The sequence below is a fragment of the Leucopleurus acutus genome (genome assembly GCF_964270905.1).
Source record: "Leucopleurus acutus genome assembly, chromosome: 9".
Lineage (NCBI taxonomy): Eukaryota > Metazoa > Chordata > Mammalia > Artiodactyla > Delphinidae > Leucopleurus > Leucopleurus acutus.
This window is the reverse complement of record NC_139144.1, coordinates 86,251,818-86,278,695: the sequence shown is the minus strand read 5'-3', so window position 1 is coordinate 86,278,695 and position 26,878 is coordinate 86,251,818. Positions and strand designations below refer to the sequence as shown.

Below are 26,878 nucleotides of genomic sequence, written 5' to 3'. Positions count from 1 at the left end.
GCCTGTGAGCCACAACTACTGAACCCGCATGCCACAACTACTGAAGCCCACGCACCTAGAGCCTGTGCTCTGCAACAAAGAGAAGCCACTGCAATAAGAAACCCATGCACCACAACGAAGAATAGCCCCGCTCATGGCAACCAGAGAAAGCTCGCGTGCAGCAATGAAGACCCAATGCAGCCATAAAAAAAAATTAATTAATAAATGAATGAATTTTTTTAAAAAAGTAAAGAGTGCTGGAATGGAGGAAAAAACAAAACCAAAGTTTTTATCACTAATAGTACGTGAGTCTGCAACTTAAGTCTCAGTGTAATACACGTACAAGTTATAAATTTAAGGCTTAAAAAGAAATCATGAAGATATGATGACAATAAATGTGAGTGCCTGTATCCTAGGTTCTTTCAGATAAGCACAGTATCAGAGTTAAGCCAAAAATAAAGAGCTTCCAATACAAACATTACCTGCAGCAGCCAGATGGGCTGTTACCTCATCAGCCGCTGTGGAGTTGAGTATGTCTGAATCATCATACGAGGTGTCTTCAGGAGAAGAAGGTGAGTCTTCATCAGCACTCAACATACTGTGTTCAGTGTAGGTAGCCACATGGACCTGCTGAACTTGCTGGGCCACTGCATGGGCTTCTATGGTAGCCATGTGTTCAGTTTGGGTCACTCCGTGTTCCTCCATGAAGATCTACTGTCAGAAAAAAGGCAAAGAACAGGATTCAGTGTGTAATATATTCCAATGCTTAAAATAAGAGATATTTTCCTCAAGAGCAGAGGAGCTCTGACAAGCCTTTGATTTTACTACATACCTCACCACACCAAGTCGTAGGAAATGGGGAGCATCATTCCAATGACATAAAAACAGAATATTTTCCTTGTGTGAAACTATTTTGATAGTTTTTTTTTAACCAACTGTGTGATTTTTATTGATGGGCGACAACTTTATACTCCTAGCTATCACTAACTGTGTACAATTAGAGACGCGGCATCGTAGAAGAGCAGACAGCAGAATTAGACAGCAGACGCAGGGAATTATCAATCTTCATTATTTTGCCCATTTTTCATTATGTGTACACAGAAGCACGAATGCAATTTGAAATCTTTTAATGGCAATAAAGTTACAATCACCCACCTATGTGACTGACATCTTAACTCCAAATATTTGATCTGCAATGTGTACGTAAGCAGCTTCTCGTCGCACAATTATTAAAATGTATTTTTCCTATTAGGAACCAGCAACTTATTTTTTGTGTTGGTTTATCTTTTGAAGTAAGAACTATTTCTCCTCTGATAACTGGCTCATTTTTATCATTTATCAAAAACTAAAGGCTGGGCTTCCCTGGTGGCGCAGTAGTTGAGAGTCCACCTGCCGATGCAGGGGACACGGCTTCGTGCCCCGGGCCGGAAATATCCCACATGCCGCGGAGAGGCTGGGCCCGTGAGCCATGGCCGCTGAGCCTGCGTGTCCGGAGCCTGTGCTCCGCAACGGGAGAGGCCACAACAGTGAGAGGCCCGCGTACCGCAAAAACAAAACAAAACAAAACAAAAAACTAAAGGGTGAGGGAAGAAAGTGTGATGGATTAAAAATTTTATTTTTTTAAGGAAAGATAAAATTCATTTTCACAAATTTACAAGTGTTGCTGCTGGTGCAGGATTTATTCTACTATGCAGTTGGACTGGGAATCAAATGCAAGTTCCCCTTCTTACTCAGGAACGGCATTATTTCGGAAATGTGGGTTTTTGTGTATTTGCTTAAATCAAGTGACAGTCTGTCTCAACCAGATGGAAATTCATTGTGCTAATTTTATACCTCAAGTCACAAAACAATAAATATCCTTGATATTATATATAATGATAAAAAAGATATTTAAAAGATCCTGGTGACTAGCATATGACATTGTGGACATAAAAACAGTAAGTAAGGGCTTCCCTGGTGGCGCAGTGGTTAGGAGTCTGCCTGCCGATGCAGGGGACATGGGTTTGTGCCCCGGTCCGGGAAGATCCCACATGCCGCGGAGCGGCTGGGCCCGTGAGCCATGGCCGCTGAGCCTGCGCGTCCGGAGCCTGTGCTCCGCAACGGGAGAGGCCACAACAGTGAGAGGCCCGCGTACCGCAAAAGAAAAAAACCAAAAAAACCCCCCAAAAAACAGTAAGTAAAATACTTAACATTTTCTTTATATTTCAAACACAAATGGGAGTTAAACATTTTGTCCCCAAAATGTGATTATTCAAATTGGTTTTTCTGCTTATAAAACTGTGTTTCTTATAAACCCTGAAATGATGCAGTAGTAAGATAAAGGTTTGCTCTCCTAGTGTACTTATGATCTGTCCCCTCTTCTTCCTCCCTAACCTACAGAGAAGTACATTAACCTTAAAAATTTTTTTGAAGCATACGTACATACATATGATTTAAAATAAAAAGAGGTTCGCAATACATATATTATTCTTTGACAATATATCTGGACTTTTTTTTTTTTTTTTTTGCGGTACGCGGGCCTCTCACTGTTGTGGCCTCTCCCATTGCTGCTGAGCACAGGCTCCGGACGCGCAGGCTCAGCAGCCGTGGCTCACAGGCCTAGCCGCTCCGCGGCATGTGGGATCTTCCCAGACCGGGGCACGAACCCGTGTCCCGTGCATCAGCAGGCAGACTCTCAACCACTGCACCACCAGGGAAGCCCTATCTGGACATTTTGACATGTCAAAACATACAAATCTACCAGACCTTTCTAAATAGCCAAAGAACACTTCACTGTATCGATGTGCAATAATTATGCAACCAATCACCTACTGATATATAGGAAGGCAGCTTTCAAATTTTTGGTATTGTGAACAGCAGTGAAGTGAACATCCTTTTATATCAAACTATGCATACTGGTCCTCAAAAAACTTTAAGAAGAATTACCATATGATTCAGCAATTCCACTTCTGGATGCTATGCTGGGAGAACTGAAAGTAGGGTCTCAAAGGGCTATTTGTACACCAATGTTCATAGCAGCATTTTCACAATAGCTAAAAGGTGGAAGCAATCCAGCTATTCACTAACAGATGAATTAGTAAGCAAAACGTGGACATACATACAATGGAATGTTACTCAGCCTTAAAAAGGAAGAAATGGAAACTAGGAAGAGAGGGGATCTTCCTCAAATTGATAAGAAAAAAATCTACAAAAAATCTACAGCTAGCATCATACTTAATGGTGAGAAACTAGAAACTTTCCCGCTAAGATGAGAAACAAGATAAGGATGTCCCCTCTCATCACTCCTTTTTGACATTGTACTGGGATTCCTAGCCAATGTAGTAAGACAAGAAAAAGAAATAAAACTGTCTTTGTTCACAGATGGCATGATTGTTTATGCAGGAAATCCAAAAGAATCAATAACAATTAAAAAAAAAACCTGGAACGAGTAATTATAGCAATGTTGTAGGATACAAAGTTTATATACAAAAGCCAACTGCTTTCCTATATACCAGCAATGAACAATAGAATTTACCATTTACATTATCAACCAAAAATATGAAACACGTAGGTATAAATCTCACATAACGTACAAAATCATGAGGAAAACTATAAAACGTTGATGAAAGAAATCAAAGAACTAAAATAGACAGATATTCCAGTTCATGGATAGGAAGACTCAATAATGTCAAGATGTCAGTTCTTCCTAACGATCTATGGATTCAATGCAATCCCAATCAAAATCCCAGAAAGTTATTTTATGGATATTGACAAATTAGTTCTAAAGTTTATATGGTGAAGCAAAAGACCCCGAATAGCTAATACAATATTTTATTTATTTATTTTTGGCTGCGTTGGGTCTTTGTTGCTGCACGTGGGCTTTCTCTAGTTGCAGTGAGCGGGGGCTACTCTTCCTTGCCGTGTGTGGGCTTCTCATTGCAGTGGCTTCTCGTTGCAAAGCACGGGCTCTAAGTACATGGCCTTCAGTAGTTGGGGCTCACGGGCTCCAGAGCACAGACTCAGGAGTTGTGGCACAGGCAGCATGTGGAATCTTCCCAGACCAGGGATCGAACCCGTGTCCCCTGCATTGGCAGGCGGATTCCCAAGCACTGTGCCACCAGGGAAGTACCTAATAAAATACTGAAGGAGAGGAATAAAGCTGGGAGACTGACACTCCTTGACTTCAAGACTCACTATAAAGCTACAGTAATCAAGGCAGTGTGGTATTGGTAAAAGAATAGACAAACAGATCAATGAAACAGAATAGAGAGCCCAGAAATAGATCCCCATAAATACAGTCAACTGATCTTTGACAAAGGAGCAAAGGCAAATACAATGGAGCAAAGATAGTGTCTTCAACAAATGGTGCTGGAATACTGGACATCCACCTGCCAAAAAAATGAATCTAAACACAGACTTAACACCTTTCACAAAAAGTAACTCAAAATGGATCATAGACCTAAGTGTGAAACGCAAAACTATAAAACTCCAAGAAGATGACACAGGATAAAACCTAGATGACTTGGGTATGGTGATGACATTTTAGATATGACACCAAAGGCACGATCCATGAAAGAAAGAACTGAAAAGCTAGACTTCATTAAAATTAAAAACTTCTTCTGCTCTACAAAAGACACTATAAAAATAATGAGAAGACAAGTCACAGGCTCGGAGAAAATATTTGTAAAAGACACATCTGATAAAAGACTATGTTCCAAAATACAACTCTTAAAACCGAACAATATTGAAAACAAACAACCCAATTAAAAAATGGCAAAAGACCTGAATAAGACAGCTCACCAAAGAAGATACACCTATGAAAAGTATGTGAAAAGATGTTCAGCATCATATGTCATTAGATAATTGCAAATTAAAACAATGAGATAACACTTTGCACCCATCAAGAATAACTAAAATCCAAAACACCAACACCAGCAAATGCTGATGAGGATGTGGAGGAACAGAATTCTCATTCATTGCTGGTGAGAATGCAAAATGGTACGGCCACTTTTGAAGGACTGAGCCTCAATTGCCTCATCTTTAAATTAGACATCCATCTCTGAGGATATGGTTTTCTTAATTGTGTGCAAAAGATTTTGAGTCAGGCATCTAAAAAGCCTTTCTTTATTCTATTAATTCCAACGGCTCAAATACCACTCTCTAAAACATTAAAATAAGGAAATTATAGGGAACCAATGCCCCTAACATAATTTTATGAGAGTGCACAAAATGGAGAATGGACCCGACAATGATTCCTCTGAACAGATATGAAAAGCAACATGAATGCCTGGGCAACATGTAATGAACTGTGATTCTAAACATCACATCCAAATAAAAAGGCATATCTGTCTATTATCTGGAACCAGTGATGTTCAGCAGATTAGTCAACACTCCATTTAAAAAAAATCATTCCCCCAAACAATAACAACATGGTAGCAATTTTACTAAAACCTGTTTCTTAGCCTGGATCATCACCTGGGATGCAACAAATACTTCATCTAAAGGTTCTTCTTTAATATATGATCTATAAGGGATCGGAGGAGGGGCAGTTTTGTACAGAGGAGTTCCTACTTTTGCCATTATCGACCAGCAGGCGTGGGACTAAAGATAATGGAAGAGAACTCAGAAAAACAGATTTTCTGGTCAGGAGCACACTGGCAGCTATAGTCTACAATATCTAAGGAGCTACTGGAATTTGGATAAAATATCTAAGGGCGCTAAATTTAGTCTAATCCACACATAATGAGATTAAGTGTAGAGTATTTTAAAAATCAAAGTTGGAAGAGCAGTTCAGGATACTCAATCAAGGTATAACTAAAAGTAAGAGAAAGCCTTAGTCTCATCAATAACATTACCATATCAAAAGAAAAGCTGCAAGAACCGCCTAGGGGAAAGTCTCAGAGCAAGACAGTGTCTACAGCCAAAACGAGGGACAGGAAAACCAAGAGGCTCAACTTAATTCCTAGACATGTCCAGAATCTAAATTTCATAACTAGGATAGAAATTTTACTCAACACAACAGCCTTTCCCAAAAAAGCCTAAAGCCAAAGAAATATTTGATTCTCGGGCAGACAACGGGTAATAGGTCAAAATTTCACCAGAGCAGGAAAAACTTTAAAACAACTGCACAGGGGCTTCCCTGTGGCGCAGTGGTTAGGAATCCGCCTGCCAATGCAGGGGACACAGGTTCGAGCCCTGGTCTCGGAAGATCCCACATGCCGTGGAGCAACTGAGCCCGTGAGCCACAGCTGCTGAACCTGCGCTCTGGAGCCCACGAGCCACAACTACTGAAGCCTGGGTGCCTAGAGCCCGTGCTCCGCAACAAGAGAAGCCACTGCAATGAGAAGCCCGCACACCGCAACTAAGAGTAGTCCCTGCTCGCCGCAACTACAGAAAGCCCGCGCGCAGCAATGAAGACCCAATGCAGCCAAAAATAAAAAACAAACAAAAACTGCACAAGAAAGTTTAGAAATAGTCTTGCCTTGAGTGAGGCTAACTTCCTAATTTGGAGCATCTAAAACTAATTTATGACTGCAATCACATAATATTTTTCATTCCAATGTTGATAAAATTTATAAATGTTCATTAATATTAATAACAACCCAAGAAACCCAGTTAATAATAATGCTTTTATACAATATGTGAGAAAAACAAGCTTTACCACACAACTTCATAATGACTTGAGTGTGAGTGAATGGTTTTGTGAAAACAATAGTCTAAGTTCACTGAAGGCAGGGCCTGGGTACATAAAGTCTCTATGAACAGCAGCCATCATAATTTGTTCCTTAATAAATGCTTGCGGGTAACTGGCTGCACATTATACTTAGTAAAGCTAGACCCAGGCAATTACAGTTTCCACAATTCTCCCATAAGGTTGTGCTGGCCATTCATCTCATCTCTCAGCTTCCAAGCCCTCTATTCTATACTTGTTCTGAACTGCTCTATAGCCATCTCTGGGTTGGGTCAGCCAACCTTATTTACCAGACTTGTCTACCAGCTTCACGTTAGGTTTTACCAAGGGGAGGCAACAGGTTAAGATGGGAAGAGGCGGGGAGAAGAGATTTTCTTGATGTTTTCATTCTTATTAAAGTTGCTCCAACAAGAGAGGACAGCCTCATGTGCCGACTCCAGCTGTGTCTCTTCTCCCCTGCTGGTTGAGTACCAGCTGCCTGGCATCTACGTGGAGGTGAGATTACCTGCTGTGTGGGGGCCCCTCCGAACTCCTAGGTTCTTCTATTCCATTCCCCCAGCCCAAGGGGTGGTTATTAAAATCTGGATTACTTTTGCTCTTTTAGTCTTCCAACACCTGTGTAACCAATTACATTCTCTGAAGTACCTCACATGGTTTACTGACTGATAACAAAGGGAAGAAAATATGTACCTTTCTTGAAATTACTCATAGAGTGCTGGTAAGCAGCAAAACTTTACATTGATTTATATAAGTCAATACAATAAAATGTATTGACATTTTTATACTATCAGTAAAGTGATTCTAAGGACATTTTTATAAGGCTACCACTAGGGTTTGTTTCCATATGCCAATGGAAGTTGAATACAAAATCTTGAGTTTGATTAATCATTAAAAAGAGGCTAAGTTAGAGAGTATAAAATGCCTCAGGAAGAGAGAAATGGGACACAGAAGTGAGAAGGGGGTACAGACAGAAAAAGAAGTAGGAGATATACAAACACAAACTTTGATCTGTTTATGAGTCTGTCTTACCTGCTCTTTAAATAAGATACTTAATAAGTCTAACATTCCAGCAAACCATAAAATCAACATCACAGTAATAAAATAAGTGCTTTTTTATGGAAATAATAGTGACAAACAATCACAAAAAGATTTTTCATATTATTCAATGAATATACTGGGTCTGGTATTTGGACAAACCAAAGAAAATTGTGGTAGCAATGGCAGCTTTGACCTTCATCTACCACTCTAAGTTCTTGGCAGACTATATGGAGAGATCTATGCATATCTGCTGAAAATCAATAGTAGGTACTAACTATAATTTCCAGTGTGGCTTGCAGAGATTTAGAGTTTTGTTTTCTTATTATACAACTAGGCCCAAAGAATCTAGTACAAGAGCATGCCAAGAGTATGCAAAGTGTCCTCTCCAACCCACCTCATTCCTGCTTAAAGGCTTATCCTCACTTCCATAGCAGGGTGGTTAAGAGTGCAAACTCTGGAGCCATAGTACTGGATTCGAATCCTTGCTCTGCCACTCACTACCACCTTAGACAAGTCCCACTTGACTCCTATGCTTTCGTTTCACCACATAAAAGGGATTAAAACAGGACATGTATATAGTAAGTGCTAGATAAGTGTAACCTATTACTAGTAGTAGTACTATTCCACATAAAGACAGATAAAGCATAGAAATGTCAAAGGGAAAGTTACATGAGAGAAAAAAATGCTTATAAATTGGGAGAAAAAAATTTATACATTGGGAGAAAAAATGCTTATAAATCACAAACTAGGAGTTTTGACCATACAAGGACCTGTATCAGAACATAGTTACTTTCTGAAGTACAGACCCTTTTGAGGATGTGTGAAAGCTACAGAACTCCTCCCTAGAAAAATGCATATACACACAAAATTTTCCAAAATATTTCAACGTTCTTGGACTCAAATCACAAATAGGTTATTTCATGATGATATAGCTATACCAAAGCTGAAACACTAGAGGGTGCCACAACCAAAGAAAAATGTAAAGAAAGCACAGGGAATTTCAAGCTGCTTAAAATTCTTCAACTGGAATAAACATCCTTCCACAGAAAATAGGTGAATCTACTTCACCAAATACTTCAAAATACATCAACTCTCCTATAGGCTCTAGATCAGCACTGTTCAATAGAAATTTCTGTGATGATGGAAATGTTCTAAATTTGCACTGTGCCAAACAGCAGCCACCAACCAATGTGGCTACTGACATGAAATGTGACAACTGCGACTAAGGAACTACATTTTAAAATTTTACTTAGGTTTAAATAATTTTAATATAAATAGCCACATGTGGCTGTGACTATCACAATGAACAGTGCAGTTCTTCTACATTCTAGTTGTAAGTTTTGAAATTACTTGCTTCTAATTGTTGTTAAAGAAATTTCTAATACAGTAGGTTCATACAATATTTCAAGCAAATCCATCCCTTGGTGAAAATTCAACACTGCAAAGATAGGAGAAAAGACTGTCCGTGTTTCTCCCTCACCCTGCAGGTGTTCACAATCAAAAGTAAAGCTTTCTTTTACTCATTATAGAAACCCTGCCTACCCAATTCCCTGACTGTATTTCTTAAAGATCCTGGGTTAAAAGAGCTTAAAAAAAAAAAAAGTACAAATTGATAAAGTTAACTTAGAAGGCTTTTGCCTTTAAAAAAGCCTTTTCCAGGACTTCCCTGGCAGTCCAGTGGTTAAGACTGTGCGCTTCCAATGCTGGGGGCGAGAGTTCAATCCCTGGTCGGGGAACTAAGATCCCACATGCCATGCGGCATGGCCAATAAATTTTAAAAAATAAAATAAAAAAGCCTTTTCCTTAAAAAATAAAAAAATCATATTCGAGTGATAATATCACCAAGGGCTAAAGGAGCACTGGGAAGAGAGGACTACAAGGACATCGAGTAGGTACCATGAAAAGGAGGACAGGGGCTTCCCTGGTGGCACAGTAGTTGCGAACTTGCCTGCCGGCGCAGGGGACATGGGTTCGAGCCCTGGTCCAGGAAGATCCCACATGCCGCGGAGCAACTAAACCTGTGCACCACAACTACTGCGCCTGCGCTCTAGACCCCGCGAGCCACAACTACTGAAGCCCGCGTGCCTAGAGCCCGTGCTCTGCAACAAGAGAAGCCACCTCAATGAGAAGCCCGCGCACAAAAAACGAAGAGTAGCCCCCGCTCACCGCAACTAGAGAAAGCCCGCACGCAGCAATGAAGACCCAATGCAGCCAAAAATAAATAAATTGAGAAAAAAAAAAAAAAAAGAAAAGGAGGACAGAGTCTTTAGCCAGGAGTTCGTCAGGTGCCACAATGAAAGGAGACTGCAGGCTGAGGCAACAGCTTGTGAAAGCACATGGCACAGCAAGAGGACATGAATGAACACCCAGACTCAGGAGGAGTCTGGGGACCAAAGGAACAGCTCTCAGCTGCCTTTACACCAGAATCTTTCTTTACACTGTAATTTAACCTTCTAAAAATAAAGTGATTCTAAGAACACTGATGCTGACCCACCTGCCAAAGAGAAAAGTGGTCTCCACATTACAGCTTACAACCCTGTGTCTGTCACAGTGCCCTGAGTGGAGAAGGTACCTAATGAATGTTGATGACAATGATAAAAATGATTAGAAAATGCATTCTCAAATATTCAGATGCTTATTATTAACAGCTACAAATATAAACAAAAAGCAGGTGAGTTGCAGAAGCTATCCCTGGATCAGAAACATGGTGGATAGGAAGTTTAGTAATGCCTAGGCATTTGCAAATGGGTAAGAATGCAGCTGGCTCTCTTTGCAGAAAAATCATTTCTCCACAGCTGCTCCCCAAATTACCAAAAAATAAGGAGCTGTCATGTGATAGCAGGATTAGAGGCTCCCTCAATTTCCATTAAGGAGAAATAACATAAATTGCCCCAAGACTCACCCCTCAAGCTCATGAGCACAAAGGACACTTTTATTCAGATCCTGCTTACTGTGAAATGTAGCATTGTTGCCTGGCTGCTTCTGTGGTGGGCCTCAATCCTGCTGGATTTGCCTTTACACAACCAACATTCAGTTAAAGCTGTTTCTTAGATTCTTCAATACATGATTTTTCTTTTGAGATAACTGAACTAGGACTTGTTTCTGGATAATATTATGAATGTATAAGTGTCAATACTATGGATCTAGGAATCTCTGCAATTCAATCATTCTCTCATTCATTCCACAAATATTTACTGAATTCTTATCAGGTACTCCTAGATTAGTTTAACATCAGTATTCCAAGAAAAACTATGACTGGCAATTCTAATTTTTTATCTTTAGTTTAAAAAATGTATTATCATAAAAGTGACACATGGACATATGGGAACATATGTTTATGTATGACTGATTCACTTTGTTATAAAGCAGAAACTAACACACCATTGTAAAGCAATTATACCCCAATAAAGATGTTAAAAAAAAAAAAAAAATGTTAGAGGAAAACTAATATAACCTGAAAGTGATACTAAAGGTCTCTCAATGAAGTTGAGCATTTTATCAAAAACTAACGATAATAATAAAAAATATATAGTGTTTTACCACTTGTAAAAAAAAAAAAAAAGTGACACATGTTCTTTTTGGGTAAATGAGAAAATACAAGTCAGAAAAAACCAAAAAAGAAACAGAAATCACCACCACCTGAGATAGCTACATTACCAAATTAACAATTTGGTATACATGCTTCTAGCATTTTCCCCCTGAGTTTCTTAGATGCTTTTTTTTAAAACAAAAGTGAGGCTGTTGTGTATATACTGTTGTAGAAATATTTTAAAATTTAATATAGAACAGAAATTTTCATGTTATTAACATTTTACGTCAGTTTTTAATGTTTACAGAGCATTCCCTATAAAAATGTACAGTAGGTATTTTACTAATTCCCTAAAGTTAAATCATTTAGGTTGTTTCCAATATTTCACTATTATAAATACCACTGTGATGACAAGTTTGATATTCAGTAAATATCTGTTGAATAAATGAGTAAATGAATGGTTTACTAAGTTAAGTCTTTAAGTACATACCCAATTATTTCCTTAGCTTTTAAGAGACATAAAACTTTCAGTAGGTCTTCCCTGGTGGCACAGTGGTTAAGAATCCGCCTGCCACTGCAGGGGACACGGGTTTGAGCCCTGGTGCGGGAAGATCCCACATGCCAAGGAGCCACTAAGCCCGTGCGCCACAACTACTAAGACTGCGCTCTGGAGCCCGTGCGCCTAGAGCCCGTGCTCCACAACAAGAGAAGCCACCGCAATGAGAAGCCCGTGTACCACAACAAAGAGTAGCCCCCGCTCGCAACTAGAGAAAACCCTGCGCAGTAACGAAGACCCAACGCAGCCAAAAATAAGTAAGTTAATAAAATTAATTTTTAAAAAAAAACAAACTTTGAGTAATCGTATAGTTATGATTCTGGACATGCTATTATAGCAGGCACAGAAAGGTAATGTGGTAAAAACAGTAATCTAAACATAAAGGTGAGCACATAATACTTGGGGGATGCAAGACAAGATAAAAATATTAACCTTAATGATGTAAAAGTAGAGTATGGCTCCCAGAAGCTGGAATATAGAAAGAGGGTAGTGCAGGAGCACTTATAATGCCATTCTACAAAATGGCAAGTTGAGAAAGTTTAAAGTTGGTGGATCAAAAAATAAAAGTTTATCATTTATAATTATAAAGATAATTATTTAAAAACTTTCAAAAAGAATATAAATATCAAATAATGGGAGATGGAGAAAGGAGGGAGTAGAAAAAGTGACTTAAATTCCTATTTTTCATATCAAAAAAGTCCACAGATATTGTGTAAAGTTGATCAATCAAGAAACAGAAGTTTACACATACTATTAAGCCTTATGGAAGTAATTCCAAGAGAAGCTAAAAACAGAAATAGTGAAATGGCTTTTTTCTTTTTTTTTTTTTTGCGGTACGCGGGCCTCTCACTGTTGTGGCCTCTCCCTTTGCGGAGCACAGGCTCCGGACGCGCAGGCTCAGCGGCCATGGCTCATGGGCCTAGTTGCTCCGCAGCATGTGGGATCCTCCCAGACCGGGGCACAAACCCGTCCATTGGCAGGTGGACTCTCAACCACTGCGCCACCAGGGAAGCCCAGTGAAATGGTTTTTAAAGGTGGTCTCTGGACTGTAGGGCTAGGGATGGAAAGGAAAGAGAAAAGGCAGGAGACATTGTTTTTTTCATCATCAACTCTCCTCTGCTATTTGTTAGGAAGCACAAAGAATACCCTGATAAAATTGGCTGAAAAACCTGTAATTATTCACTTTGGATCCCCTAACTATATATATATCTTCTTACCTTGATAACCAGTCAGATGCAGCTGCTCACAGAGTTTTCCTTTAACCAGAGGCAAACTTAAAATGCCTAAGACCTTGGAGACTACCTAGTCTGATTTTCTCATTTTACAGATTAATTTGAGACCCAGAAAGACTAAGTGAGTTACCCAAAGTCACAGCTCTAGTTGGCGGCAAAACCAAAACTCGAACCCACATTCCCTGCCTTCTAATCAAGTGCTCCAACAGCTCCATCAGAGACCCACCCTTTGTGGGTCTCTAGCCATTACTGGCTTGGGCACGTTAACTTCTATCCCACACTATCATGTGTATATCTTCAACCCAAGGGTTTAACTGAGGGGCCAGTGAATTTGTATTATAAAATAACATGCATACTGAACTGCAGTGATTTTTCAAACTGCACCTGCAGTAACCCATCCCAGTCCCTCTAACATGCCTTCCGTTCCCTTCACTCTTCAACCCTCACCATCACTGCCTTAGAGGATACAGCTGCTTTGAGGAATGGTTCCTACAGACTGAAAGGCCTGACAGCATGCTTCCCAGCCACAGGAATAAATGCAACTCGTGAAGTTGCCAAAAAACAATGTCTTTTGAAGCTACTATCTTCTGTGAGCACCAGGGCAGTCAAATTATTTCATGTTTTTCTTCACCCATATTACATGTGTTTATCTAGCTAATTACACACTCCCACTTCCAATAGATGGAAAGGGAACAAAACTTTTTTTTTTTTTAAAAAAAGGAGGACAAGGGACTGACTTTTTTTTTTTTTAAAATGGAGAACTGCACTCACATTTTAATGTTTGTAATCATTATACCATTTTATAAAAATTATTTTAAAATGAATTTTAAATGGTATGAAAGTCCATTTATATAAATTATTATTTGTATAGATTATTATTTACATAAATTTAGAAACAATAAAAAATAAGTATATGCAGAAGAGTCAAGATCTAAAAACCAACACCCCGGCTTCCCTGGTGGCGTATCGGTTGAGAAGCCACCTGCCAATGCAGGGGACACGGGTTTGGGCCCTGGTCCGGGAAGATCCCACATGCTGTGGAGCAACTAAGCCCGTGCGCCACAACTGAGTCTGCACTCTAGAGCCCAAGAGCCACAACTACTGAAGCCCACGTGCCACAACTACTGAAGCCCAGGCGCCTAGACCCCGTGCTCCGCAACAAGAGAAGCCACTGCAATGAGAAGCCCGCTCACTGCAACAAAGACTAGTCCCCGCTCGCCACAACTAGAGAAAGCTCGTGCACAGCAACAAAGACCCAACACAGCCAAAAATAAATAAATAAATTTATTTTAAAAATAAATAAATAAAAACCCAAACCCCAGTATTGACTGTTTTTTTCTATAAATTGTGCACAATTTATGGACAGCGTATGTCTCACTAATTTAAAATAAATAACACTGAATGTTTAAAAGCATGTTTTCACACACATGGAGCTGTGCATAATGGGATCAGCGGGGCAACAGCAATACAGATTAATATTGAAAAGCAGGCTGAGCAGTGAGCCTAACACTTATCACTTCCTGGTTTACTTCCTGCATTTTACTTCTGATCCACTGTGAAACTGAGGGCTAAGGGACACATACATACAGTTTGATGGTGGCAACATCAATTGAGGCTTTTAGAAAAGTCAAACAATGTATATGAAAGCACCTTGTAACTGCAACATGCTGAAGAAACATAAGGCATTATTTTACTGTATTTTATTGTGGAGCAAGAAAGTGATGCAGAAGAGGAAATGATTGCTGCATCCATCCAGCATTTGAGTACCAGGATCTTAAGGGTTGGACCATAAGCAGCTCCAGGTCTAGTCAGAGAAAAACCATATAAACCAAAGCAGCCCTTCATACCTGTTTTGACTGGTCTGCAGTGTTTTTTGTTTGGTTTTTCAATGTGAATGAATTGCCAACATTTTAAAATAGGGAAATAAGAGTAAAAGTTCCAGACTTCCGACTTCTCTTGAAAAATCAGAAGATCTGGGGACACCAGTAAGCAGTACTGTGTTAAAAGCTTGGGCTGGAGAGTCAGTTCTGTCATTTGTTAGTACGGTGATACTCAACCTCTCTATGTGCCTCAGTCACCCTATTTATAAACTGGTGATAATGTATTAATACCTTCCTCAAAGTGTTAGTGTGAGGATTAAATGAAATGAAGTAATTAAGTAAAGGACTCAGCAGAGTGCCCCGCCACCCCCAATAAATGCTAATTGTTATTATCATTTCAGATTGGCAACAACTGACTGGCTAGAAGGAGAAGAACATGCTCTTAATCAACAAGATAATAGCAACAAAGACTCTACAATGCAATGTATAAATGCTAAGGAAGAAAATTACAGAGAGAATGGGGCTCAAAGGAGAGGGATGATAATCCAATCAATCAACAAATATTTAAGAAGGCATACAGATGGCTAAAAAGCACAGGAAAAGATGCTCAATATCACTAACTGTTAGAGAAATGCAAATCAAAATTACAGTAAGGTATTACCTTACACCGATCATAATGGCCATAAAAAAAAACCTACAAACGATATATGCTGGAGAAGGTGTGGAGAAAAGGAAACCCTCCTACAGTGGTTGGTGGGAATGTAAATTGGAGAACAGTACGGAGGCTCCTTAAAAAACTAAAAATATATATAATCCAGCAATCCCACTCCTGGGCATATATCAGGAAGAAACCATAATTCGAAAAGATACATGCACCCCGATGTTCACTGCAGCACTATTTACAATACACATGGAAGCAACCTAAATGTTCATCAACAGAGGAATAGATAAAGAAGATGTGGTACACATATACAATGGAATATTAGCCATAAAAAAAAAGAACGAAATAATGCCATTTGCAGCAACATGGATGGACCTAGAGATTGTCATACTGAGTGAAGTAAGTCAGACAAAGACAAATATCATATGATATTGCTTATATGTGGAATTTTAAAAAAGGGTACAGATGAACTTACCTACAAAAAAGAAATAGAGTTACAGATGCAGAAAACAAACTTATGGTTACCAGGGGGTAAGGGTCGGGGAGGGATAAATTGGGAGATTGGGATCGACATATACACACTACTATATATAAAATAGATAACTAATAAGGACCTAACTGTATAGCACAGGGAACTCTACTCAATACTCTGTAATGGGGGCTTCCCTGGTGGCACAGTGGTTGAGAGTCTGCCTGCCGATGCAGCGGACACGGGTTCGTGCCCCGGACCGGGAAGATCCCACATGCCGCGGAGCGGCTAGGCCCGTGAGCCATGGCCGCTGAGCCTGCGCGTCCGGAGCCTGTGCTCTGCAACGGGAGAGGCCACAACAGTGAGAGGCCAGCGTACCGCAAAAAACAAAACAAAACAAAAACAAAAAAAAACTCTGTAATGGCCTATATGGGAAAAGAATCTAAAAAAAGGGGGATACACGTATATGTATAACTGCTTCACTTTGCTGGACACCTGAAACTAACACAACATTGCAAATCAACTATATTCCAAAAAACTTTTTTTTTTTAAATTACTGAGGACCAGGTTCTAGACAAGAGACACAGTGGTAAGCAAGAAGGCAGAGTCCCACCTCAAAGAACTTACATTCTGGAGGAGGGAGCCATGACAATAAAGACAAAAAGGAACAAACAAGAATTTCTGGAATTGATGTGCTATGCAGAGGATAAAATAAGGCAATATGATAAGAAAATGCCTGGGGAGAGGGGTGGTCTCTGATGAGGCACATCTGATTTGCGACCTGAACGGGTGAGAAGAAGGCAGTCACAGGAAGAGCCTGGTAAAAAGGGAAACGGTGGAGGGAGACAAGATTGGAAAAAATCACATAAAGCCTTTGTAGGCCTTGGAAAGGAGTTTGGATTTTATTCTGATCAGGAAAGATTTTACGGGAGTAGCTATTTGAGAGGTGCCGCTGGGAGCTGGGAAGGAGGGTGGGGTGGAAGTATTTGGAGCAGAGGAAACAGTGTGGCATATGGAACATGACCAAACATGGAGTACACCAGAGGTTCAGCTAGGGGGAAACCAGATGGTGGGGGCCTATGTGCTGTGCAAAGTAATCTGTACTTCATCTTATAGCTCAGTGGTACTTAATATTATGAAGATCCGTTTGTAACAACGGAAGGAAGGAAGGAAGGAAGGAAAGGAAGGGAGGGGGGAGGGAAGGAAGGCGGGGAGGGAAGGAAGGCGGGAAGGGAGGGAGGGGAACCTCTATTACATGATAATTGTATTTATTCAGAAAACCAGATAATGAAAAGAGTACACTATAAATTACTTAATTTATTTGAAAACTCAAATGTAAGCAATACTTTTGAGAGACAGTATTATCTACTCAGTCTACAAATAACCACAGGTCACAAAAGCCCACTGCTATAACTCCTGGCCACCCTTAGGGTACTAGGTTATAGGATGAAGCACTGCTAAAGGTGATAAGGAGCAAACATTCCTCCCAGCTGTGTGAAGAATCGCTTGGGAAGGACTGAGCCTAGACTGACTAGTTACCAAACCAGTCAGGTAACTAATTCAGTGGTCCATGAGGGAGCACTAATGGGGGCCTGAACTAAGACAGTGGGGTGAAATATTTAGGGGGTGAAAATGGAAAGGATTTAGTGAACAACTGGATGTGAACAGTGAAGGAAAGGTAAGTTCAGGATGATGCCAGTGTTCTGGCCTGGGTTAAAGAGTGGCTCATTAAACAAGACAAGGAATAGTAAAAGAGCAGATTTGCAGAGGACGACAGTGTGTAACAATATTTATATGAACTGTCCAATGAGATACCCAGATCTGGAGCTGTGATGCAGGAGCCTGTGATGCAGGTGTAAGTTTGGGACTCATCAACAAGGAGATGGTAATGAAAGCACAGAGCATGAATAAAATTGACCAGGAATAATATGTAAAATGGGACGATAAAAGAAGCAAGGAAACTTAGGGATATTCAAAGGAGCATATAGAGGAAGGAAAAAAACAACAATGTGTGAACACAAATGAGAAGTTGGAAGGAAAAATGAGAATCAGGAGATAGTAAGTGTCATGGTAGGCAAATGAAGAGAGAAGTCAACAATATCAAATCTGGTGGAAGAAGAATTGAGATAACGACTTGCCAAGAAATTCAATTCATTCATTCATTCAATACATACATAAAAATCACCTACTGTGTGTCAAGCATTGATGTAGACACAGGAGACAGCAATGAATAAAAAAAAAGTCCTCCCCTTCTTGGATTTTACATCCTACCAGAGGGAGATAAACTAATCAAATATATACATAATATTTTAGGGAGAGGAGAGGTGTGGACAAGAGAGGGTGCTAGCCAAGAAATGCCTTTCTGACAAGATCTCTCAGTTCACATCTGTAGGAGTGAGGGAGACAGCATGAAATACTTGGGCGGAAGAGTACCCAAGGCAGCAAGAACAGCAAATGCAAAGATGCTGAGACAGGAGCATGCTCGGTGTGATCAAGGAACAGCAAAATGGCCCGTGTGCCTGAAGCACCCTAAGCTAGGGGAGAAGAAGCAGATGAGGTCAGACAGTTTAGCCAGGATCAGGCCTGTGGGACCTTGAGGGCTACTTAAGACCTTTGGATTTTATTCTGAATGAGATGGGAAACCCTTGGAAGGTTTTGAGCAGGGGTTAAGATGTAAACTGATTTTCTTATTTACATTTTTAAAGGGTCACCTGGGCTGCTATATGAGAGTAGACTGAAGGGAGGAAAGGGTGGGAACGGGAAGACCAATTATAAGGCTACTTTAAGATGAACATGGCTTCAGGATTTCCCTGGTGGCGCAGTGGTTAAGAATCCACATGCCAATGCAGGGGACACGAGTTCGATCCCTGGTCCGGGAAGATCCCACATGCCACGGAGCAACTCAGCCCGTGAGCCACAACTACTGAAGCCCGCACTCCTAGAGCCCGTGCTCCACAGCAAGAGAAGCCATCGCAATGAGAAGCCCATGCACCGCAACGAAGAGCAGCCCCCGCTCGCCGCAACTAGAGAAAGCCTGTGCGCAGCAACGAAGACCCAATGCAGCCAACAGTAAATAAAAAAATAAAAAAATAAAAAAAAGATGAACATGGCTTGGACCAGGGTAGCAGCATCAGAGGTGATAAGAAATAGTTAGATTCTGCATGTTTTAAAGGTACAGCTGCCAGGATTTCCTGACAATTGGGATGCATGGTAGAGTGAAAGACAGAAGTCTAAAAATGACTCCAAGGTTTTTGGTTTGAGCAACTGGAAGAACTTAATAGGCATTTACTGGGATGGGAATGAATGTCAGAGGAACAACTGAGCTGCCTATTTTATATATATATATATATTTATATATATATATGTCCACGTGGAAATGTGAGTAGGATATAGAGAATTGGAGGCTTAAGTTTGCTATTTTTAAAACTGCTTTTAGATGCTTTTAAATGCTTTTTTTTTTTAATGCTTTTTAACATTTGGTTTTGCTCCTTTTTGGAAGAATATAATTAAGAATTGCACTTATATTCTTAGAAATATTGAGGTAAACATTTATTATTTAGGTTCATTCACTTCTGGACAAATCAGCTATAGAAGTGCCACTATTACCCTTTCTAAGGTAACAATGTAACACTAGGTCACAATTATCTATCATATCTCAGATTTCTGTCAAACATTTTTCTTTATGGATGTCAAAACAGTCTATGAAAACAAGATAACTAAGTTAAAGTAACTATGTTGGAGAGATTCAAGGATGTGCTCTATAAATTACTATATGAATACTCTTTCTTTCTTCTTTTTTCCTTTTCTTTCTTTCCCTGATAGCTGTAGTGCAAGGAGAAAGAGGCCAGAACTTGGAGTGAGAAATGCGTGGTTTTGATTTCTAGTTGCATAATCTTGGAAAATCATAAAATCTCTATGAGCTTCTGATTGATCATCTGCAAAACTGACAAGGATGATGCCTGCCCCATGGGTTAGTAATAGTAATAACAGCTAACACTTATTGAGCCTTTACTATGTGCTAGGTGCTTTTCTAAGTACCTTTACATATATAATCACATTATAATGTATAATGTAATCCTCACAACTCTAAGAGGTATTATTATCTTCACTGTCATGATGAAGTGAGGCACAATGAGGTTAAGTAATTGCTCTAAAGCAAACAGGAAATGAGTGACAGAAACAAAATTTAAGTCTTGTCAGTGTGCATAATAGTGATTTACAGTTTATAAAACATGTTCATATTTTGGTTTTTTGTGTTTTTTTAAAATTTATTTATTTATTTATATTTATTTTTGGCTGTTGGGTCTTCATTTCTGTGCAAGGGCTTTCTCCAGTGACGGAGAGCGGGGGCCACTCTTCATCGCGATGCGCAGGCCTCTCACTGTCGCGGCCTCCCCCGTTGCGGAGCACAGGCTCCAGATGCGCAGGCTCAGTAGTTGTGGCTCACGGGCTTAGTTGCTCCGCGGCATGTGGGATCTTCCCAGACCAGGGCTTGAACCCGTGTCCCCTGCATTGGCAGGCAGACTCTCAACCACTGCGCCACCAGGGAAGCCCCATATTTTGTTTTTAAAGGTAGGTACAGCACAGTATTAGAATGATCAATGTGAAATAGGTCCAAAACAGTCAAATATCATCAATTTCACATGGTTCAACCAAAACTATTATGCTATAGCCACTTAAAAAAATGAAACATGAAAATGTTTTTTAACTGTAAAGCACGATGGAAGGTATCATTTTTAAGCAACAATAAATAGAACCACACTAAGAATTAACACAATTGTGAAAATGAAAGTAGTATGAAAGGGAACAGACAGTAAATACAGGAATCTGTTCAAATTACACACCACTCAATGATGGACAGTCAATGTGAAGTCCGTTATATATCCAGCCCAGGTTTCCATTTGCAGCCTTGGTATTTTTGAGGATTAATCTTCTGAAAGATATGGAGACAATCTCAAGCAGACATCACCTTCCCCATGGCACTCATTACCCCCGATGTAATATTTATTTACCTTTTTAGATAGTAAGTAAGCTCATGGGGGCAAAGATTTTTCTGTTTTATTCAATGCTTTATCCCACCACCTAGAACTGTTCGAGGCTCACAATAATCACTCAAATTTGTTTATTGAATGAGTGAGAAATTAGAACTTTCTAAGCTGGACAATAACATATGAAATACATTTTAAGACAAAGAGTACTCAGAGATTTTGTAACGTAAACAACAATAAATAAACCTTTCTAAATAGTATAATAATGGTCCCTACCATAAACACTTCAGAAAGTGTCAGACATCTAAATTTGAATAGTACCTATTCAAAAATTAAAATCCCTATATTTACTTTGTGAGTAAATTAAAACAAAGTATATCTTGAATTACTTCCAAAATTAAAATTAGAATAGCAAATAATCAAAGTTTCAGGCATAGTAGTAAGAAGGAAAAATTATCTTAGAATCCTGACAAGGAAAGGAAGTTAGAGAAAAGTAAAAAAGTACATGTGTTTCAAGAATAAAATTTACAAAGTGGTTGAATATAAAATTAAAATTCCTTAAAACTGGGAATAACATTTCCATTTTTGAATTTGTTTAACCTGTACAAGATTTCCCTAAACTTAAAAGGGGGAGGAAGAAATGCTATCCTAAGTTTCTAATGAAATATAAGCTGCTTAAATAACATTTACACTATATTTCCTTTTCAAAAAAAAAAAAAAATCACCAAAATTCTTCCATGACTATGGAAATGTTGCATCCATTTAGAATAAGTTATTTGAAAAATTACAGAGCACTACATAAAGAAAAAATAATAATCATCCTATAAGAATAAAAAACATTTTTCTCACTACCAATTTCTCAGTGTGATTGTTGATAAAATTCTAAAAATCAGAAGGGGAAAAGGGACCATCAAATGTAATTCACCACAAATATTTATCAGCAGCCACTTAGTCCTGACCACAACAGACGTCCTGCAGCTAGCTGGCTGTCAAACCACCAAAAGCTGCTTGTCATCCACCTTCCTGGCGCTTAGAACTAAGCTCACTTGGGTCAAAATAAGTCAACTACCTTTCTCATCAGTAGTAATATACTGGAATAAAAGTATAATTCTGTCTGCCAAGATTCTGTTCTTAAGAATAGTCTTGTAACTATTAAAAGGGGACATTAAATTAGAGCTATTGAAAAGGGTTATCTGCATCTGTAGCTTGACTGGGATAATACTTCTGAGGTCTTGATGTGTAATCAAACCAGAGGAAAGAGAAGTAAGTGGAAAAATCAACAAATATCATAAGCCCCAAAAAAAGTGAAGAAAGAGTAAACTATCGGGAAATGCATATGCCAGTCGTAATATGTAAATAACAGTAGGTTCATACTTTAGAATAGATTCCATGTATTGTGCAACAAGGAATATTCACACTGACTTAGTATAGTTACAAATCATTAGTCAGAAATATTACATAAGCATTAAAGGATGAAGTAGACTGATGTGTACTGACACAGAAAATGTCCACAATATACAGCTGTAAACTGGGGAGAAACCCAACAAAACAAAATACCCCAGGTTATAAAATCTGCTAGAATAAGTGTGGTCTCATTAAAATAAACAAACAAACAAACAAATAAATTACAGATATGGCTATGGAAAAACAAAAGAATCTAGAAAGGTATACTGAAACTGTTAAGAATGCTTTTCTTCTGTGCATAATGGAATTATGAAGACTTCTTGTTTCACAGATTTTTTTTCTCCCTTTAAAACAATAAGCATGTAGTTCCTTTTATAATGAGGGGACTGGAGGGGTGGTTAATCCCAGATCTGGGAAAGAAAAGACAAATAGTATAATAAGCCCCTCTATCCCTTCACCAAATGAAAAATCTGAGGGTGACCTCTAAGCTCATGGAATCAGAGAGACTCATATAAAGACCATCAAAGCTGCCCAATGTCCTCTGGGTACTCTTTCTTTAAAAAGAATCCTACGTAGAACCTCAAAATATAAGATAAAAGTGGAACACTTCTTATTGAAGGAGCTGGGGAATGCTGACAGCTATAGGCGTTCATCCCCCTCACCTCCTGCAATACCCTCTGAGACTCAGGACTCCACAGAGCACAAGTGGAAACTCCCTAATTAATGCAAGTCTTCCATCGTGCAGTTGGGAAACTGAGACCCAAGAATTAGCCTCCTATTAAGATATCTGCCTAACAGACAGGCTCCAGGGTTATTTTATATACTAGGCATTATAGACACAGTCCTTGGGGCCTGCAAACTTTTCAAATACATACAGAAAAGTACAGAGAAAGCTGAAAACACAAAAGAACTGGCTCCAAAATACCAAAAGAATGAATAATCAAAATTAATAAATGTCCAAAAAGAGAAAAAGAAGAAAAATAGATATAAAGCTTCTTGATGTTCAACATGAAAGCACACTACAGCTCCCTAGTGGCTCTGCAACTGTACATGTTTTTCTATTATCTGAGGTTCCTGTTTAGCTATACATATCCATCAAAGTAACACAAGCTGGCATCTGCCACTGAGAAAAAGAAGTGGAAAAAAAAGCAATAATGGAGAGACATTGTTTTGGAAACTGCAAAGAGACAGAAAAGATATGTTAATCAAATAGGTGGATAACTAGAGATTCAAGGGATAATGAAGTCTGTCCTCGGAGGGTAAAATCAAATTCCAAAAAACTCAAGCAGCTAAAATAATGAGCAAAATATCACAGGATAAATTTTAATAAACATAAACATAATATTCTGAACTTTGGCTTAAAAAAACCCATTGCAGAAGAACATAGGATGGTGAAGACTGTGTCATCACAAGAAAAAACAAAACAAAACAAACAAACAAACGAAAACTCAAGGGGTGCTGGTTCACACTAAATTTAGTATGGAAATAAGCACCATGACAAGCATCATACGTAAAATATGGATAATGAAAGCATCAACCTGATCACACTTGTATTTACTGCTTGGCACTACACTTTTTTTTTTTTGAGTAAAATGTTTTTTATTCTTATCTGTTGATTAGAAGAAAATGAATAGTAATTTTAATATGGGTGTGAAAGGATACTCTACCTGCACTTTACCCTCCCTTCCCTTACTACTCAATATTCACGACTGTCTCTAGGTCAGGAATTATATTCTTTTTGGGATTATGTTTTTAAATTGTCATTTTGGGAGCATTTATATTACCTCAAGACCAAACTTAAGAACTAGACATTTCCTGTTGTCACTGTACTTTTTTTTTTTTTATTTTGTGGTACGCGGGTGTCTCACTGTTGTGGCCTCTCCCGTTGCGGAGCCTGTGCTCCGGACGCGCAGGCTCAGCGGCCATGGCTCACGCGCCCAGCCGCCCCGCGGCATGTGGGATCTTCCCGGACCGGGGCACGAACCCGTGTCCCCTGCATCGGCAGGCGGACTCTCAACCACTGCGCCACCAGGGAAGCCCCTGTCACTGTACTTTTTAAAGACATAGATTATATTTCACTGGGACTGTGAAAAAGCCAGTATTATAAAGAATAGTTAGAAAAATATATATGTCTAAACCTAGAAAAGAAAGGGCTTTAGGAAAATGACCTCTTATTAAATATTAAAGAATTATTATGAGGAATTATAAATATCATGTGGCCCCAATAAGAACAAATAGCCAAGAAGTTAGGGTAGACAGGGCAGAATTGTGGCCAATATAGATCATTCTTCTAACAGGGGTGTGAAAACAGCAGGTTGCCAGGAAGCAGTGAGCTCTCCCATCAATAGGTATCTTCAGGCAAAGCAAAGACAACCACCTGGGGGCATGGGAGAGGTGGGCTTTACACATATACTAACAAGCCAGCATGCAGAAAGTAAGGGAGCAAAAAACAAAACAAAACAACTCTAAGATTCTGCACCAGGAGATTTTGAACCACGGGGTCCACAAATGTGTATCAGGAAGACTGTCAGGTGAACTGGATACATACCCCAAAGAAGATTTGATACAGTTCTTGACCTTCATCTACTGAGAGAGTATAATCTATTGACACATAATTTTGCTGCAGTTTGGGGTATGTACAAATGTACACACAAACAGAATTACACAGATACTATAAAACAAGCTTTAACTAAAGGCTTTGTCCTCTTTGAGAACTGTAACAGCAGAAACTGAAAGGTCTTCCTAGAGAAATGTAGGAAAAAAACAAAACTCTTCTGCTAGCATAGACTTAAACCATTTTAAATCAGTTTCCTTATTTTTAAATTATAAAGCAAAGAAGGTTTTATTAATGTACTGCTCCTCTAATCCCATCTTGGAAGATCTGTACAGTGAAGCTAATCATGCCACAACTTTACTAAATGCTGCAATCGTAACCATCCATAACATGGTTATGGGAAAGGGTTTTAGTTTTGTCTTATTTGCCTTTTAAATCAGTACACTAACTACCAAATGTAAAATAGATAGCTAGTGGGAAGCAGCCGCACAGGGAGATCAGCTCTGTGCTTTGTGACCACCTAGAGGAGTGGGATAGGGAGGGAGGGAGGCGCAAGAGGGAGGGGATATGGGGATATATCTATACATATAGCTGATTCACTTTGTTATACAGCAGCAACTAACACAACAATGTAAAACAATTATACTCCAATAAAGATGTTAAAATAAATAAATAAATAAAAATAAATCAGTACACTATTCTAACAAGCATAGCTCTCTCATTCCCCAGGCCAAAGCAAGGAGAAGCAGTAAGGAAGAATAAAAAGAGTAAGAACAATAAGGGAGAACAAATAAAACAAATAAATAAAAGAAAAAGCAGACAAGAACAAAGTGCAAACAGCTGGTATTATTTATGAAGGGACAACCAGTCCTAAGACCTCAATTGCTTGTAAGGGCATCATCCTATCATAGGACAGGCATTCATTCCTTTACATACCTGACAAATGTGCTTTTGAAAAAGCATAAGCAATGTAAAAATACATATGTCAGTCACTTTGGAAGACAGTTTGGCAGTTTCTTACAAAACCAAACATACTTTTACTATATGATCCAACACACTCCTTGGTATTTAGCCAAATAAGCTGAAAACTTATGTACATGCAAAAACCTGCACACGAATGTTTATACCAGCTTTATTCATAACTGCCAAAACTTGGAAGCAATCAAGATGTCCTTCAATAGGTGAATGGATAAACAAAATGTGGTATATCCATACAATGGAATATTATTCAGCACTAAAAGGAAATGAGCTATCAAGCCATGAAAAGACAGGGAGGAACCTTAAATGCATATTACTAAGTGAAAGAAGCCAATATGAAAATGAAAAGGCTACATACTCTGATTCCAACTATATGAAATTCTGGAAAGGGCAAAACTATGGAGACAAGAAAAAGCAGTGATTGCCAGGACTGGGGGTGGAGATGGGGGAAATGAATAGGCAGAGCACAGAGGACTTTTAGGGCAGTGCCAATACTCTTCATGATATAATGATGGATACGTCATTATATTAATACATTTGTCCAAATCAACAGAAATATACAACACCAAGAGTAAACCCTAAAATAAACTACAGGCTTTGGGTGATTATGATGCGTTAATGTAGGTTTATCCTTTGTATATAGGAAATCTCTGTACCTCACTCTCAATTTGTTGTAAATCTAAAACTGCTCTTGGAAAATGAAGTCTTAAAAAAATGAAAAAGAAGCCTACAATGACTATTTGTGTGCCGTTTACACCAAAATACTAGGTACTGATTATAATTTTATCTTTTCTTGGCAAATAAATGTCATGGTGGAAAGCACTGATTACTGAACAGTTCTGGAATTTCTTTTGACCTAAGTGCCTCTGAACTCCTGTGCACTTTTAGTTAGACCTTTATTAGCATACCATTCCACTGGGAGGAAGGGAACAGGAACAGCATGACACAAAATTTGAGACAAATGCCATCATAGGCTACTGCTGGCAAACATTAGCTCCAT

General features: G+C 39.1%; 1 protein-coding gene across 5 annotated transcripts in view; it reads right to left on the bottom strand.

The window, feature by feature from the left end:
• Positions 1-26,878, bottom strand: part of NRF1 (nuclear respiratory factor 1) — a 136,077-nt gene that overhangs the window by 88,142 nt on the left and 21,057 nt on the right. For 3 of the 5 annotated variants that reach the window (XM_082846011.1, XM_082846007.1, XM_082846010.1), the window contains exon 2: positions 462-693. In XM_082846011.1, the coding sequence (XP_082702137.1) occupies positions 462-684 (223 nt within the window). In that variant the 5' untranslated portion in view covers positions 685-693. Of the gene's footprint in view, positions 1-461; positions 694-10,181; positions 10,363-20,798; positions 21,025-26,878 lie in introns of those variants that run through there. The other 2 variants (XM_082846008.1, XM_082846009.1) reach the window with 2 other exon arrangements.